The sequence below is a fragment of the Pungitius pungitius genome, chromosome 9 (assembly GCF_949316345.1).
Source record: "Pungitius pungitius chromosome 9, fPunPun2.1, whole genome shotgun sequence".
NCBI lineage: Eukaryota > Metazoa > Chordata > Actinopteri > Perciformes > Gasterosteidae > Pungitius > Pungitius pungitius.
The window spans coordinates 200,949-217,259 of record NC_084908.1 but is presented as its reverse complement, the minus strand read 5'-3'; the positions used below and the strand labels follow the sequence as shown (position 1 = coordinate 217,259).

The 16,311-nt window shown below is 42.7% G+C and overlaps 3 protein-coding genes across 4 annotated transcripts; 1 reads left to right on the top strand and 2 right to left on the bottom strand.

The window, feature by feature from the left end:
- Nucleotides 1-366: 366 nt before the first annotated feature.
- On the bottom strand, nt 367-6,044 carry r3hcc1l (R3H domain and coiled-coil containing 1-like). Of its 2 annotated transcripts, none has more exons than XM_037470910.2 (7): nt 5,834-6,044; nt 4,990-5,454; nt 4,598-4,785; nt 3,829-3,899; nt 3,466-3,561; nt 3,227-3,367; nt 367-2,485 (listed from the first exon to the last, which is right to left on the bottom strand). In XM_037470910.2, the coding sequence occupies exons 2-7, from the start codon at nt 5,440-5,442 to the stop codon at nt 2,433-2,435; spliced, it is 1,002 nt and encodes a 333-aa protein (XP_037326807.1). In that variant the 5' UTR covers nt 5,443-5,454; nt 5,834-6,044; the 3' UTR covers nt 367-2,432. The 2 variants fall into 2 exon arrangements, with proteins under 2 accessions (XP_037326807.1, XP_037326806.1); XM_037470909.2 differs by having other exon boundaries at nt 5,861-6,044.
- A 173-nt stretch (nt 6,045-6,217) lies between these two features.
- On the top strand, nt 6,218-10,743 carry crtac1a (cartilage acidic protein 1a). Its single transcript, XM_037470907.2, has 14 exons — nt 6,218-6,373; nt 6,756-6,961; nt 7,220-7,416; nt 7,535-7,671; nt 7,811-7,967; nt 8,043-8,177; nt 8,768-8,904; nt 8,988-9,124; nt 9,242-9,324; nt 9,408-9,508; nt 9,580-9,748; nt 9,958-10,103; nt 10,393-10,432; nt 10,525-10,743. Exons 2-14 carry the CDS (start codon nt 6,765-6,767, stop codon nt 10,530-10,532), a joined length of 1,644 nt encoding a protein of 547 aa, XP_037326804.2. The 5' UTR covers nt 6,218-6,373; nt 6,756-6,764; the 3' UTR covers nt 10,533-10,743.
- Nucleotides 10,744-11,818: 1,075 nt separating this feature from the next.
- Nucleotides 11,819-15,570, bottom strand: golga7ba (golgin A7 family, member Ba). The gene is made up of 5 exons (XM_037470911.2): nt 15,457-15,570; nt 14,316-14,441; nt 13,591-13,743; nt 13,387-13,488; nt 11,819-13,272 (listed from the first exon to the last, which is right to left on the bottom strand). The coding sequence occupies exons 1-5, from the start codon at nt 15,502-15,504 to the stop codon at nt 13,189-13,191; spliced, it is 513 nt and encodes a 170-aa protein (XP_037326808.1). The 5' UTR covers nt 15,505-15,570; the 3' UTR covers nt 11,819-13,188.
- Nucleotides 15,571-16,311: the final 741 nt, after the last annotated feature.

The window sequence follows — 16,311 nt, the reverse complement described above, 5'->3', positions numbered from 1 at the left end:
TTCAAAGGAAGGAGGGTGACATGAGGTTTACTTGCTGACTCACTATTGTGCTCCATCAGAGTCCTTTCATGTGGTGGGACGTTAGATGCGTTCTTCATTTCGACCATGCCTCACATTTCATTCCATGACAAACGCACCCTGGGCAGATTCGGCACTTGGAACCTCGACTTGCTCAGCAGGGGTTTGCATTTGTGTAGTTGATGTAATGAGAGTGTGCGACCATGAAGCCGCTGTGCGGTGCATCACCTCCCTGCGAAGCCACAGCACAGCATGGGGTTACAGGCAGGGCTCGGCTCTCACACGACGATGGTAAAGAGCACCTATAATCTGGAAATGTAGCTTCAAGAACAACAGAGACCAGGGAGGTCCACTATGAAGAAGTGGTTCCACATCGGCTTTTATTCCATGCTGGAAATCATGTAAGAAGGTTATTAGACCGAAGCAGACCAGCTGAAAACAATGAAACTATGTGTGTCAGTTTAAGTGATGACAAATCAACGTAGAGCACATTATGTGTCCATTATTGTGACTTATTATTTTAAGATAAAGAGTTATCGGTAAGTTAACTGAATAAGATCATGAATAAATATTCATTTAAAATTAAATATCCTACGAGTAAAAGCAGCAAATAAAATAAAATAATCACAACCAAATGTCAAACAATTTCATCTTCGTTGCATATTTATGTCACATCACATTGACTATCTGAAAAGGTTGACAAATTATTACATGACGGCATGCATAAGTAACACAACACCATCAGATGGTTTTACTGCCCCTTAAAAAATCCCATTTTCTCGCTAAATATGTAGTTTTATGTTGTGCTCCAAACATTTAGAGCACATTCTGACAATAAAGATCCATCATTCCTGACGTCTTGGGAAACAAGCCAACTTGCAAAATAGAGATTAATACTTGCAGAGATTATATTTCAACAGTGCAACAGTGTTATTTTGTGCTACTGAATCTAAAGGATATAAACACAAAGCTAAACCTCCTGTGAGGCTTTAGTTGGCTCGCTGTCAGTCAGGTCCGTCTCACTGTGACACCGGTTACACATACTTGGTTCCTTACAGCAGCATCAACACCACTGATTTATAAATATATATGTACTGGTTGACTTGACCTTCACAAACACAAAGACAGCTCTTCGAACATCTATTTAGCCAGCTATATTTTGTATTTCAACTAATTGAGCAGCTCTCTCAAAGAAGGAGAATAAGACTTGATGATTGGCTGAAGAGAAGAAGGAGATGGTCATGTGGTCAGCTGGGTAAAGCACAGGTTTTAGAAGAATAAAGTCAAGGAACAAAGACAAGCAGCAAACAACACTTGTTTAAATCTAAAGCAGAGAGGAAGAGTTGTGACAATCTTGAACTATTATGATGACGTTAGACGTCAACTGGAGCAGAAACACATCATCCAGTCTGATGCTGAACCTCCCGTCATCAACAACTCATTTATAGGTAAACTGCAGCTTAACAAAGTGCACAACCAGCTGTTCAGGATTTTCAAATATACCAAAATGAAATGCATGTCATAAATAATGTCTTGAAATGGTAATTTATTTATTTAGAATTTCCTCAATTACTGGACGGTGTTACACTAGATGTTCAGGATGGTTTAATGCATGTACCTGTCCATGTTGATGACAGCAATAACATTTGTCTTAAATGATTCCCTTCCAAAAAAACAAACCCAAAGTGCTTTTCATCATATTAAATGACAACTGAATAATAATCATCATCACTTGTGCCTGCCAGACTCCTCTCATTGAATATTTCTACAGAAGAGTTTGTAATACTAAATAAGAATGTCTCTAGGATTTAACAGAGGGAGCAGTGATAGCATTTTGGAGGCTGTTGAATTCTCAAAACATGTTTAATAGCACACGCTAAAGGTCTAACAAAGTCTAATTCCATCATTTCTTTATAGTATAGCGATGCACTGTATGGTGATGAATAGCAGCTTCCCTCACATTTACAAGATTTACTCATCAGAAAACATTTGACAAAATGAATAATAAGAAAACCATGTTTTTTAAGATTAAATTACGGTAGACAAATGGTAAGACTCTCTTTCACTACAGACTATGGATACGATGTTAAAAAATAAGAAAGGAAACGTTGGGCTGTTTTAGCCTCGGCACTGACGCAACGTTTCCAGCACACAGACAAAAAAGAACATAAAAAATAAGCAAACAATAGCTGGGCCCCCCCCCTCATCTGATTTAACCCTTCAGGCCAACGCACAGTGAATGATGGGACCTTAAGTAACAGTTGGTGAAGGACTGTGGCAAAAAGAAAGAACAAAAGATGAAGCTCCATTCATGGGAAATGTGGTGTTAGGAATGAGTGTCCTGTTGGAAAAAGACTTACGCCTCTGCTGAAAGGAGAAAACTAAACTAAAGTAAAACCGTAGTTTCTGTCCAATCACTTTCCTTCCCAAGCGTCTTCCTGCTGTTTGGCTGCCAGGCGCTTTTGTTCTGTAAGATGAATCAGAGACACCGTTCAACACATCAAGCAGCAAAGGCCCCCAAGTAAACTACAGTGATTTATTACTCTAAATATGCATCACAGTCTTCTCCACATGCAGGCTAGTGAAGAGCAGCATCCATTCCTGGGACACAATGTTCAGTACAAGATGCACTTTTCACTCTGTGTGTGTGTGTGTGTGTGTGTGTGTGTGTGTGTGCGAGCACAGCAGCTTCCGCATGCTTAGAACAAAAGGAGCTTTTTTTAGTTTATTATACTCAAGGCCCTGACTTCCTTGCTGGCTCCTGAGTGGACAGCCATTTGTGGGCTTCTATATATATATATATATATATATATATATATATATATACACTTGACTATATACTTATGTTCCATCTGTGAAGGAAACGGCTGCTTCACTGATTATAGACATGTTTGAGACTTTCACTGAAGTGGAATCAGAGCAACTTCACTTTCTGTAAAGTAGTAAAACTGCTCCCACTTGTGGAGGAAACCTTATGATGCAAAGAGTAGCAGTCAGACTGTGGCATGTTCTCAATGCCTATTTGTTATAGTACATTGACTTGGAACCCATGTTCTTTTATATTAACATATATATTTATATATACGCCCATTAAACCCATTTGTCATATTAGCGACAGCTCGAGTTGAGGACAAGCAGAATTTCAGTCAAAAGAAGAAGAAGATGTTTTGGTGACCGCAGAGCATCAAGCTCCTTTTTATCAACGCACCTCTCGCCTCCTGGAGCTTCTTCCTCTCTGCGTCGCTCTGCTCCTTCGTCACGTTGCTCTTCACACCGAGGGCGCCCATCACCAGTTTGCGAGCCAGCATCGCACTGGTCTGAGGTCTCTCTTTAGCCGGCAGGAGGTAGTCTGAGGATCGGAAGAAAAATGGATAAGCGTGACAGGTAGACGTGATGTTAGTCCCTAGATACGAGCACAAAGAACCTGAGAGGCAGAAGCATTTGTACCTGAGCAGCTGCGAGCTTTGGCCTTCATGTCGGAGGAGGATTTGGAAAGAGGTCGTAACTTCATGAGAGGATGTTTGGATCTTAAAGCTTCACGAGCTGAAATGGAAAACAGGGTATGTTTGTGTTATACTATATGTGTTATATTATCAATAGGGGCCCTCATGTTTATGATGTCAGAAAAATATATGTATAGGTTTCTGGTTTAAATTGAGAGCCGAGCAGTTAAAAGCTCAGTAAAGTAATAACGTTGAGCTTTTCATGATCTACTTATTCACAGATTACTTTCATTGAAGAAATAAAAAGTCCCAATAATAATATTCACAAGCAGATGATGATGATTTCTTAGGCATTTCCTGCTCTGACCTGCGATGGGGCTTGAGAAGAGGCCCAGCGCGTGTGAGTCATCAACCCACTTGATGTCAAACCCCCTTTGTCTGAAAAACAGAGAGGAAACAGTCACACAACAGCAGTAATGAATCCATTACAAAAAACAAAAGGAGGTTAAAACCAATTCTAGGGGGTTAAAATCTGAAGTTTCATCACAATAAAATACCATGTATATTTGTCACAATTAGATGTCCAATAGATCAATTAAAAGGGTAGACATGGCAGGATATCAATGTCAACTTGACTCCGGAAATACGCCCAAATATTTGCATTGCATCACAGATAGAATGCATCTTTTCTTAGAGGAAATCTTTATGGACAAAAAAAGGATTGATAAAATCTAGACGCCAACATTGTTGTTTGAGTCTGTTCTCTAAACATTTGTTTCATTCTAAATTGATGAAGAGCTCGTTTTTAATTCACTAATTATGAGATTTTGGCTTTGACAACTGTAGCACTGTCTCTGAAGAAATTTAAAAACCAAAAGGTGCATCTGGAAGATGATGATAAGTATCTATTTTTCAGATTTTTAGATAATTGATTCCTGCATCAATATATTGATCGAGATATTGATTCAGATCAATAAATCGTTGACCCCAGAATTATATTTTAGATTCAATACATAAACCAGAGATGCAGCATTCACTGAGATTTCATTAACATTTTTGCTCCGGATTTCTATGTTGTTCCTAATAATGCAGAGAGAACTAGCAGGGTTTGCAGCGGCTTACTGAACTATACATACTGGAAGCACTGAAATAACTTGAGAAGGTCCTCAATCTTGAATTCAGCAGGAAAGTCGTAGATCTCTACAATGTGAGCAAGTTCATCCTCTGTGAGGTCGATGTCGTCATCGCCATCTCTGTCCATGTTGTAGTAATCAAACCTGGGCTCCTGCAGTGACTTTTTCTTTCTACCTTCCTTCAAAGCCAGCTGCACCGGGGAAAGGCGACAAAAATGAAAGCACGCGAGAACAGGTGGGAGAAGAGGGAAATGACAGGGGGGACAAATTATTTTTGTAATGAAAAGTATTATATAAACATCTATTAGTTTGCTAAGGTTTTAAATAGGTGTAAAATGTGTAAAACAAACATGTGTGACTTTTAGTTTGTGGTTCTATCACACAGCCAAGCTCACCTCTTCCAGCAGGTGTGGCTCCAGGCAATCTCCATCATCATTGAACAAGGTGTCCCAACTCTCCTCCTCTTCTTGCTCCACCTCTTCCTCTTCCTCCTCAGAGGCTGGTGCTTCTCGCCATAAGGAAGCATCAGCTTCTTCGTTGGTTGAGTCAGGCACACCGTTCGCCTGTACATCTGCATTCTGTAAATGCTCTTCCTGCACAACGGGATCTTCATTCTTTGCCTCTCCTCCATCAGGAGCTCCCTTATCTGCTGCTCCAGCCTTGTCCTTCTTGTTCTTGGCATTCTTCCTTGCCTTGTCTGTGTAGCGAGGCCTGGGTTTTGGTTTTACTTCTCCCTGAGCCTGAGATTTTTCTTTGGAGCTCTGAAGTCGTTGTTTGCGTGTCTGCGATTGAGGCGCGGGGGCTGGCTGGTTTGGAGCACATTCTTCTTTTGCTTGTTCTGACTCCATATTTGAATTATGCTGCATCATGGAGAAAACGAGATTTACGAGGCGATCCAATGAAATACGCAATGTAACGTTAGCAAACTTCCAAACGAATCTCGAATATATGTAATGAGAATGTAACCATATGTTATTCTTAATAATGTATATTAACTGGTTCATTACTCCAGGATAAAGTATAACATTGGACTAATTAACTAACGTCAAATATTGCTGTTAGCTAACGTTAGCTTACGGTGGTTGGCTAACACAAATGTAGCTAATGTTAACTAACGTTACACATCTCTTCGATAGGGTTTTAGTAATTGTTTATTACGTACAAGTTAACACCAAAATCCTCAAATCTGTAATTGTGTTCATATCTTTTTATTGAATACATTCCCAGACAGAATAATACCTAATAACTGTTCTTCTTTCGGCTTACCCGTGTTTGGCTTGTTTTCCTACAGATTTTCGTCGCACTTCTGACGCAAGCGTAGAACAACGCAAAGGATCCCGGGAGATAGAGTTCTGTAGGAGCTACAGCTGAAGCCTCCTGGGCGATTACCACATTTAATTAATCTCAAAATATTATTTATCTCAGAGTTTTTCTTTGTAGGTCAGGCTTCATACCATGGCATTACATGTTAATGTGTTGTCGCTTGAAATTCCGTAACGTCGCAGTAATGCATTCGTATTTTGGTCAAATACAGAGACTTCCGCCTCTTTCTTACACGTCACTAGAAGTAAAGATGGGCCATTGGTCAACATTCCGACCGGCACTCTGATTGGTCTTCTATCAGGACGTTACACAAGCTGTTTCGTAAAATCTGAAGTTCTTTAAGGATTTGTATTGATAAGGATCTCAAAGCGATACCTATTTTATGATTTAAAGAAAAAGTTTTTCATCTCTGCAGGGAAGTCAGCTCATTTACATCTCTACGCACGAAACGCGCAGGTAAGATATGTTATGAAATAACGTTGACAAAATGCCTGCACATCGCTGTCTCAAGAACAAGCAATGGGCGCTGCAAGATCACAGTAAAACAGTAAAACAGACATGTCACTAGTAACCGTAAATAACATCTACATTTTGACTTTATGGACGCAATGCCTGCATCTAGGAATTTTAATTTTTACATAATTATTGTGGCTTTCATTACTGTTTTGTTTTAAACTGATGCATAACATTGTTGGACTTCCCTCTCAAATACATGTTACTCATGCTCATTGTCTTTATACACTGTATTATGCCTGTGCTGACCTCTTATAAATTACTCGTTCACAATCTGTATTGTTAATTGAAATGCATTACCCATCTCTGCAATGTGGTCCCCCAGGTTGCAGTGATGTGGGTTTCTGGTGTTTTGCTGTTCCTGGTTGGACTCTGGTATAAGTCCCATGCCCAGAGCTCTGAGCCCATGTTCCAGGTTGTAACACAGACAATGCTCCCTCCAGACAGTCTGCACAATCCCACACAACTAAATTATGGAATGGCTGTAACAGACGTGGATGGGGACGGTGACCTTGAAGTGATTGTGGCAGGGTGAGTGTGAAAGTGGTTTGCTGTTTCTTATGTTCATTACACACAGCAGTGGTGGACTCAGGCTGTGTTATGGACCAAAAACATCAAAGGGTGCACCAGCTGCACGCAGTGGGTCACAACCACGTAGAAAGGTTTCTAGCAACTAAAGTTGTATCACGTGTTTTACATTTTAAGGCCAGATCGACCAAGAGGCCACTCATTGATATTTTCTACAACAGAAATAATACCAATATGGGTAAAACAAATGTTATCCTTCAGGTACAATGGGCCAAACCTGGTGCTGAAGTACAACCACACTCAGAAAAGGCTGGTGAACATTGCTATTGATGACAGCAGCTCTCCATACTTTGCCCTGAGGGATCGAGCAGGAAATGCTATTGGAGTTACTGCTTGTGATGTGGATGGAGATGGACGTGAGGAGATCTACTTCCTCAACACAAACAATGCCTACTCTGGTAAAAAAATAGTGCATCCTCTAATTCATCCTCAACATTTTCTACAACAGCATTAATTGCAAGTAGATTAAGGATTTTCCTCATGACGACTGATTTTTTTATTTTATTTTTAATGCAGGAAGGGCAACGTATTCAGACAAACTGTTTAAATTCCGTAATGGCCGCTTTGAAGATCTTCTGGGGGATGAGCTTAACGTGCGTCGTGGTGTTGCCAATGGGATGGCAGGCCGTTCTGTTGCATGTGTTGACAGAAAGGTCAGTGAACCCACTCTGTTAACCTATTCATGGATTCCCACCAGCTGATCTGTATCTTCTCCTTTTTGTGTGTTGATTTCTCAACGATTGCATCCAAGAAAACCCTCATCTCTCTCTTTTGGGGGTTGCTGCTCTACAGGGAACAGGCCGTTACTCCATTTACTTGGCCAACTACGCAAGCGGCAACGTCGGCCCCCACGCCCTCCTTGAAATGGATGAGGCTGCCAGTGATGGAACCAAGGGCATCATCGCTCTGTCTGACGTGGCTGCCACGGCGGGGGTCAACAAGCTCACCGGTCAGGCCTCCGATTGGAAAGTCTTTGAAGTGTCCTGCATGGGCTCAAGTATTCACGGGTTTGCTCTCTATGCAGGGGGGCGCGGTGTGGTCGTCGGACCAATCCTCAGCCAGTCAAGGTCGGATGTGTTTTGTGACAACGAAAATGGACCAAACTTCCTGTTCAAGAATAACGGAGACGGGACTTTTGTTGACATGGCAAAACAGTCAGGTGAGAATCAAAAAGGAAGGGAAGAAGCAGAGATAGTTGGATGTAGATATACTTTGAATTGAATGTAGTCTTATGTTTATGTTATGGCCCATGGTGCTTAACAGAATTGTGAACAGTAAAACCAGTAAGGCATGCCAGCATCATGGATTTAGGGATGGGAGGATTGACCTGATGACTATTTAATGGATTGCCTGAAAATAATTTGATAATCACTAAATAGAAAACAATTTGCAAATCTGATGACATTCATACCACCATCAGTGGTGTTGTTTGTGTTTAGTGCCTATAAGCAAATATTACAGTGCTAATAAGACCATGGTAACCATGGTAGCTTCTAAACACAAACATGTTGCTATTGGCATCTGGAGCATGTTAGCATGTTAGCAAACCCCCACTGCATGAGTGAAACACAAACATTCCAGTAAAGTCATTTGTTTGAAGTATAGATTTTGTTCTGAAAATGTAAAAACATGTATTGTATTAAATACATGTATTTTTATACAACTACTATTAGGAGTTGCCAGTGTAAGGAGCTTTAAAAAGAATGACAATATGAGATTTGTCCAACCACCACGTTGTGTCTTCTGAAGGTGTGGGGGACCGGTACCAGCATGGCAGAGGAGTAGCACTAGCCGACTTCAATGGCGATGGAAAGACAGACATTGTCTATGGAAACTGGAACGGCCCGCACAGACTCTTCCTGCAGGACGCCGACTCTAAATTCAGGGTAAGACAAGTAGAGCAGGGCCGCGACAGAGAAGGTTGAGTCAGTGTGATGCAGCGATACCTGACAGCGTTCCCTTTGTGCAGAACATAGCAGCTGGAGGGTTCGCAGCCCCCTCCCCGATCCGCACAGTCATCGCTGCTGACTTTGACAACGACAAGGAGCTGGAGGTGTTTTTCAACAATATTGCGTATCGAGGCAGTGCCGCTAACAGGCTCTTCCGGTAACATTTCCCGTATTATTTTGTCAATACATAGTCAAAATAGTCGACCTGTCGGAAGAACGTTGATTTCTTTTAACGTCATTAGCTATTTTTAGATTACTGTGTGTTTGTTTGCAGGGTGTCAAGGAGAGCAGGTGCAGACCCTTTAATACAAGAACTCCACGTGGGAGACGCTGCGGAGCCGCAGGGCCGAGGAACAGGTCAGCGAGGACACAAGAGGACACAAAGAAACAGATAACACATAAAAAAAGTCACTTCAGAGAAAGCTGTTTGTTTCGGACAGGTGGCACCGTGACAGATTTAGACGGGGACGGACAGCTGGACCTGCTGCTGGCACATGGAGAGAGTTTCCAGCAGCCAATCTCTATCTTCAGGGTCACACAGGTGTGTGTGTGTGTAAAGTGTGTTAATGTGTGTTTATGAGACCTATAAACTAAACAGTACAACCTCACCAGGGCTCGTCTAACAACTGGCTGCGGGTCATCCCTCGCACCCAGTTCGGCTCCTTTGCCCGGGGAGCCACGGTGACGGCCTTCACCCGTCAGAGCGGAGCGCACACGCGCATCATTGACGGAGGGTCGGGGTACCTGTGTCAGATGGAGCCTGTCGCACACTTTGGTTTAGGTAACTTTCTTTTGCCTTTGTAGTCCGTAGACTCTGAGACTAGAGCAATCCTCCTAAAGACTTAACGTAAACTTCTTTTTTACAAATAGTTCTTATTAGTACAGGTTGATTTAAAGGAATGGTTCAATTTGGAAAACTGAGCTTACTGGAAATAGGTAGAAACAGCCGTTGGTCCAAAGTGATATTTCCTTTCTTCCCTTGACTCCCAGGAACCGATCAGGTGACGGTTCTGGGGGTCTCCTGGCCAGACGGCAGCTTCACCACTCGAACCCTTCAGCCTGGTGAAATGAATTCAGTGGTGGAGGTGCCCTATCCCAAAGAAGGGGGGTCTTCTCTGCTTGCTAATGAAACGCAGGTAGAGAGAACAGATCCACGGCATGAGTTATGACCACGGGTAATGTTCCTGGCGCTCTATTGTAGGTTCCTAAAACGTGTCGATCATTCACTCTCAAGTTCAGTTTTGAAGCATTTTTACAACAAAAGCAGATAAAACGAGTCTCTCACTTTTTATTGTTGTCAGTAGTGTTACTGATCACTAATACACACATGATCCTTCTTTATATTTGGCTCCATCTGCAAAATTCAAAATAAATCAACACGTTGGTTTTGGATCACACTAAATACTGTTTTTTCTTTTTGTCTAGTGTGGTGAGGGCTTTACTGTCAAGAATGGACGCTGTGCAGGTAAGAAATGAAAAGCTATTCCCTCCTTTAGAACAAAACCATTTCAAATCAAATGTTTGTTTTCTATTTATTTTCCATTTATTTTTCTACAGGGCTGTGAAGAAAATCACTTTATATGCACTCAAAATGTTCCATGACAATGTTACAGAACACATGGTTTAAAAACGTTGCTTTTGTTTGTACTTTAGGGGCCTTGTGTTGTTTTCTTTACTCTATGAGTAGTTCTATTATTGTTGTTTTTATCATTTTTCCCTTAACTGCCTAATTCTACTGCAGTGTCACGGCAAACTCTAATAAACTCCTGCAAATCACTATGTTCAGATGATTATTTCCTATAACAGTCATAGCTTTAGCAAAGCTTTGAAACGCTGTTAGTCTCAAATTCACAACCTTGTCACTGTGCACACCTTTGAGTGGCGGTGGCAACAAACACAAACTCTGCTGTCTGCATGGATGAAGACAGCAGACCTACTGTGGCAGACACAAACTAGCCGTAACTATCACAGATGTCTTTCTGTACAAAGGAAAATATTCATATATTCTTCCTCACACCTTCCTTCCACGTGTCCGTCTTCCTTTTGTTGTTTCAACCAGTCATACTGTGTTATCCTAATCATCCTTCCTTGTCCTCCTCCTCCATATTCCTTCCATTCATGCAGAGTTGGCTTCATTTTACGATGGCGCCCGCTCCCCGTCTGTCTCCGTATCCACAGACTCCCGTTTTATGACTGTTTTACTGCAGTGTGCCGTGGCCCTCGCTGCACTGGCAGATCTCAGGGCATGGTAGACTTTAGGGTGACAGTCTTCCTATTCCATGCAGTGACAGAGAGTCTGTTCAGAGTGCACATCCAAGCAGATGGGAACATGCAGCAGGCCCCCCATGTTGTAAAGGAAGACTAAAAAGGGGGTTAGTTTCCATACAAGCCTGCATGAAAACACGACAGGACTGTCCTGACCAAAGCTTGTAACGTCAAAATAATGAATTATAGAATGCAATATGTTAGGATGACATCTATATGCATAAAGGGAGCGTTAAGGAGACTTTTGACTGAGCACTCGAGTTACAGCAGTCTGATGCATGACTGCACGTAAAATTGCGCTGCACCGCGTCTTTCTACAAAACCCAAAGCGTTTGTTAATCTTTAATCACAAAATGTTTTTAGATGTAATGATCAAGCTTTAAGTTGACGTGATAAGGAGGAGTTTATTAAATAACAGCGCCTGGAAATGGCCAAAATACTTAAAGTAAAACATGACTAATCAGACTTTTCAGTCTGATTACTAATATAAAAATGTTGACTAACGAAGCTTTAGTGAGTTGTAGTTTGCTGGGTTAGCGAATGTTTAGTATATTTACAGTTCATCAGCAGGAATATGAGCAGTGCATGTGTGATGGAACAGTTTTTTATTTGACAGCAGTCATATAGAACTCACAGCCATGTGTATCAAACAACAAGCAGTACAAAAGTTTTCCTCTTGCACAAAATGTCCTTAAAACAATAAACACATTCTCAATTGCTAGCCAGTTTTTGGCAGTTATTGTTCTTTGGAGGCTTGTTCAGAAATCAAGGAATCATGAGTGTAACACGACAGGTAAGATCCAGGAAGACTTTTTGATCCATTCTTTGTCTACTTACTACTGCATTTGATGCACATTATGTCTTTGTATTATCAAAAATTATACCGATTATACCGATTATCGGTCTTATTCATTTACAACAAGAGGTTAGTACTTAGATGTTTGTGTGTCTAACAAAGAAAAATAGGATTTATGTGAGAAATATGGAAGATCTGCCACATAAAATACACAGTCGGGTTGAATGACATTCATCTGCTACCAGACAGCATGATTTACATCAGAGGTCAAAGAGTTGTTCAGGTTTTTGGGTTTGGTGAAACATTGTGATGCCTTTAAATACATCTACATCCTCCCTGCATTTGCAAAAGGTTCAGTCCAACTCGGCCCGTCGTGATGCGGCTGAGGTATGAGGTTCCATGAGGCTTGTGGTCTTCAACGCTCCCTTCCTTCCTTGTCACGCACCCGATTAAACATAGTGGCGTTACATTTGACAAAAACACCAAGAAGGTAATGGTACGATCACACCGGCAAAATGGTTATTTCTTCTTTTTACCGAGACATTGCATCGTGCAGTAACGCGCCTGTGTACCGCCTACCGTGCTCTACAAACTACTGCAGTGTGTGTTTTAGGTTGGACACCTTGTGTGTGTCAGGAGCTAGTGAGTCAGGAGCTAGTGAGTCAAGAGCTAGTGAGTCAAGAGCTAGTGAGTCAGGAGCTAGTGAGTCAAGAGCTAGTGAGTCAGGAGCTAGTGAGTCAGGAGCTAGTGAGTCAGGAGCTAGTGAGTCAAGAGCTAGTGAGTCAGGAGCTAGAGTGTCAGGAGCTAGTGAGTCAGGAGCTAGTGAGTCAGGAGCTAGTGAGTCAAGAGCTAGTGAGTCAGGAGCTAGTGAGTCAGGAGCTAGTGAGTCAGGAGCTAGTGAGTCAGGAGCTAGTGAGTCAGGAGCTAGTGAGTCAGCAGCTAGTGAGTCAAGAGCTAGTGAGTCAGGAGCTAGTGAGTCAGGAGCTAGTGAGTCAAGAGCTAGTGAGTCAGGAGCTAGTGAGTCAGGAGCTAGTGAGTCCTTGGCGTGAGCGTAGCTTCGCGATGTGCGGGCAAATCGTGGGAAGGAGAGTAAGATTATTGTCCGAAGTCCTCCGGGGTTTGAGGCGATCAGGGAGACTCGGTTGTGAGGAAGCAGAGAGTCATCGAGCGGTGCTGCCGGATACGGAGCTGCTTCCCGAGCTGGAGCCACTGGAGCCCCGGTCTTCGTAGATGGAAATCTCTATCTGTTGGGAGGGTTAAGGGCAACAAAAATGTGCTGTGGAGAAACGTTTATTAAAGATACAAAACGATAACGCCTCCGTTTACACACACCCAGAAAAACCTGAGAGTGAGGATACAACGCGCATCCCCCGGTCTATGGGATCTGTGACCAGCAGCCCCCTGGGAGCGTAGATCTTCTCATTCTGCTCCTGTATGTACTTGGCTATCTTCTTCAACACCTAACGCACAGTACAAAAAAACAAATAAAGAATGCCGTGGAACCCTGCATGTGTTGATCATCAATCAAATGAAATGCGTCAGGTGTGAGAAGCCAGTCTGACCTTCTCGTAACGCGTCTCCATGCAGAGGAAGATGAGGTACGCTGTGGCGCAGGACAGACAGCCCTCAAGGTAGGACTGGCCTCCTATCTTTTCTGCTTCTGCATAGTAGTTGTTCAACGTCTTCACGGTGTCCTCAAACAGTGTCCGCTCAATCTGGAGACACCCGCGGAGACGAGAGTAGCAGGGTTAAGATTGATGAAGCTCAGGGGCCACGAAGGTCCTAATCCAAACCTTTCAGCTGGATGACATACATCTTTACCTAAAGGCCCCCAAGTACAACTTGTATACCCATTGTTCTATGTGGTTAGCCTCTATGTTGGTATTTTTATTCTAGCGTTCACCACTTGTGTTAACCGGTACCGCACAGATCTTCTGTACAGGGGTGACGCGGGTAAAACATTTTGAAAAGTGGGATGTTACATTCAACCAATTTATTTGTCTTTTTGTCACATCCTTCAAATTCACTATAAGTAGTTCTCAAATACACTTATTTTAGTGTGTGCGTCATGAGTTAATACAGGTTCTAAGATGTTTGTATTAGGGCACTGATGAATGGGATCTTTCTCAATGATTGTCTACAGAAATGACCAAACATTGAGAAATTGGTTGCATTAATGAATACATGAGCTTAATAATAATAAAAAACCTATGATGGCTGCAATTATACATTCAAATGCATACAGTTAAATTAGCAGGCTGGGATACAATGACAACTGTCTCCTCACCCTGCTCTCCAGCTCGGAGGGGAACTTGGTCTGAAACCTGCAGGTGGTCCCTTCGCTGTAGTCTCTCTGGATGAAGACTTTATTAGCCAGAGACGCACTGTGCCTCAACTCCTGCAGATTGTGGAACTGAGGAGGAGCAAACACACACACACACACACACAATTATAGTGAGGTTTGATTCAATATGTCTCTATGAGCCCCCAGAGAGCTTCATCTCTCTCCACGCACCGTTTCACTCGCAATGTGTACAAACAGTAGCCGGTTTGGAAATGTAGGATGAGAGATGTGATCAATCCATGTCTCAGTGTCTGCACTACATTCTGCCCAGTCTGCTGGAGCACTGCCAAGCAGTGGACATAGTATCTTCCCACACACACACACACACACACACACACACACACACGCGCGGATGCGACACAGTGGGATTTTGAAGGGGGGGGGGGCAAAGCGCGCAGGGGACCGGACAACATTTCATTACAGCTCACAACAGATCGATCAGCTGGAACGTGATGAGGCAGACTGGTATGGGGCCGTGTGACCGCGTGTGTATGATGCAGGCAATGTGCATGGCATTAACGTATGTCCTGGATGACCAACAAATGCTTGGAACCATTATATTTTCTTAAAATGTATTTCTGAAAGCAAAGATTCTGGCTGTAATAAAGCACTGAGGAAGGTCATAGCGGCGTGGCTTCTGTCCATGGTGCTGAATGCTATATTCCGTGTGTGTGTGTGTGTGTGTGTGTGTGTGTGTGTGTGTGTGTGTGTGTGTGTGTGTGTGTGTGTGTGTGTGTGTGTGTGTGTGTGTGGTCACTGTCCACAAAACCACCGGATTAACGGGGCGTCTCAACAGACAAAAACACCATAACAGCTTATCGTCGTTTCTGTCCCGGTCGCTGTTTCCATAAAGCACTACATTTTAAACTTCCTTTTTATAATATTCATTTTCAAACGGGCAAAACGCGTTGATTCAGATAATAATTATTTTGTCAAAACGACCGGCGCTGGGACGGAACTTGCATGGTGATAATGTGGGGGGGCACCAGGGAACCGTGTGCAGGCCGCGCGATGTGTCCACGTGGAAGTAACGGAACATCTGGCTGCTCGTGAAGGAAAGAAGCAAAGAGAGAACAGCTCTTACCTCTGTCGCCATGTTGCCATCCGCCGCCGTGGGGACGAGTCCCTTCATGCGCTGAAATCGCTTTAGTGGGACAGATTGGAGGAGGGAGGGAGGGAGGGAGGGGGGGAGGGGCTACTGCGTTCAGGTCGTATTTTTTTTCTTTTTTTTACCACCGTCCCCCAGTGGTTTTGGTGTTACTGGTGAGATGTGGATGACCCTGACATTAAGATGGATGATGCTTTTAATGATACGTGTCTTTATTGTGAAACTTATTTTTATGCATTGATCGTCCAGTCAAATCATTGCCTCTGCAATAAACTGTAAATATTCTGATGACAGTTTAATATTAACCAGGGCCGGGACTCGATTAAAAATATTAATCGAATTAATTAGAGGCGTTGTAATTAATGAATCGAAAGGAGGATCCTCAGGTCAAACCTGCTCTCTCAGAAGGAGGGTTTGGTTGCAGTCAGGGCTTCAAACTGTAAACTTTGAAACAGTTTTGAGGTTTAGTAAACAATCCCAAGGTCTAATATGAGAAACGGACACAATGAGGCATGTGCTTGAATAGCACAAGGGAACAACTGAAGGGCTGCAGGCTCCAACCTGCTGTCTGAGGTTGTGGGTTCACGCCCCTTCATGCAGACATCACTTCTGCTTTGAAGGAGTTTTGAGGTTTGAGTAGCAGTCTCAAGGTTAAATACGAGAAACAAAATTTGAATTTGTGCATGGTGAGGTAGTGCAGCACAAGAGCTGAGGAGCTACTGTCCTTACCCTGTAGGTTGTGGGTTCAAGCCCAGTCTTGGGTTTGAGCCTTTGGCTTTACTTCAGGTTTGAGTAGCAATCTCAAGGTTAAATACAACAAACAAAGGATTG

Excerpts from the sequence above, each read along its gene's own strand:
- r3hcc1l (XM_037470910.2), bottom strand. The coding sequence starts at position 5,442 with ATGGAGTCAGAACAAGCAAAAGAAGAATGTGCTCCAAACCAGCCAGCC. Across the intron at positions 3,562-3,828 it reads CTTCTCAAGCCCCATCGCAG|CTCGTGAAGCTTTAAGATCC; the intron begins GTCAGAGCAGGA and ends TTTCCATTTCAG. Across the intron at positions 3,368-3,465 it reads CAAAGCTCGCAGCTGCTCAG|ACTACCTCCTGCCGGCTAAA; the intron begins GTACAAATGCTT and ends TCCGATCCTCAG.
- crtac1a (XM_037470907.2), top strand. The coding sequence starts at position 6,765 with ATGTGGGTTTCTGGTGTTTTGCTGTTCCTGGTTGGACTCTGGTATAAG. Across the intron at positions 8,178-8,767 it reads TGACATGGCAAAACAGTCAG|GTGTGGGGGACCGGTACCAG; the intron begins GTGAGAATCAAA and ends TGTCTTCTGAAG. Across the intron at positions 9,125-9,241 it reads GCCGCTAACAGGCTCTTCCG|GGTGTCAAGGAGAGCAGGTG; the intron begins GTAACATTTCCC and ends GTTTGTTTGCAG.
- golga7ba (XM_037470911.2), bottom strand. The coding sequence starts at position 15,504 with ATGAAGGGACTCGTCCCCACGGCGGCGGATGGCAACATGGCGACAGAG. Across the intron at positions 13,489-13,590 it reads TGGAGACGCGTTACGAGAAG|GTGTTGAAGAAGATAGCCAA; the intron begins GTCAGACTGGCT and ends ACTGTGCGTTAG. Across the intron at positions 13,273-13,386 it reads TAGACCGGGGGATGCGCGTT|ATAGAGATTTCCATCTACGA; the intron begins GTATCCTCACTC and ends CCCTCCCAACAG.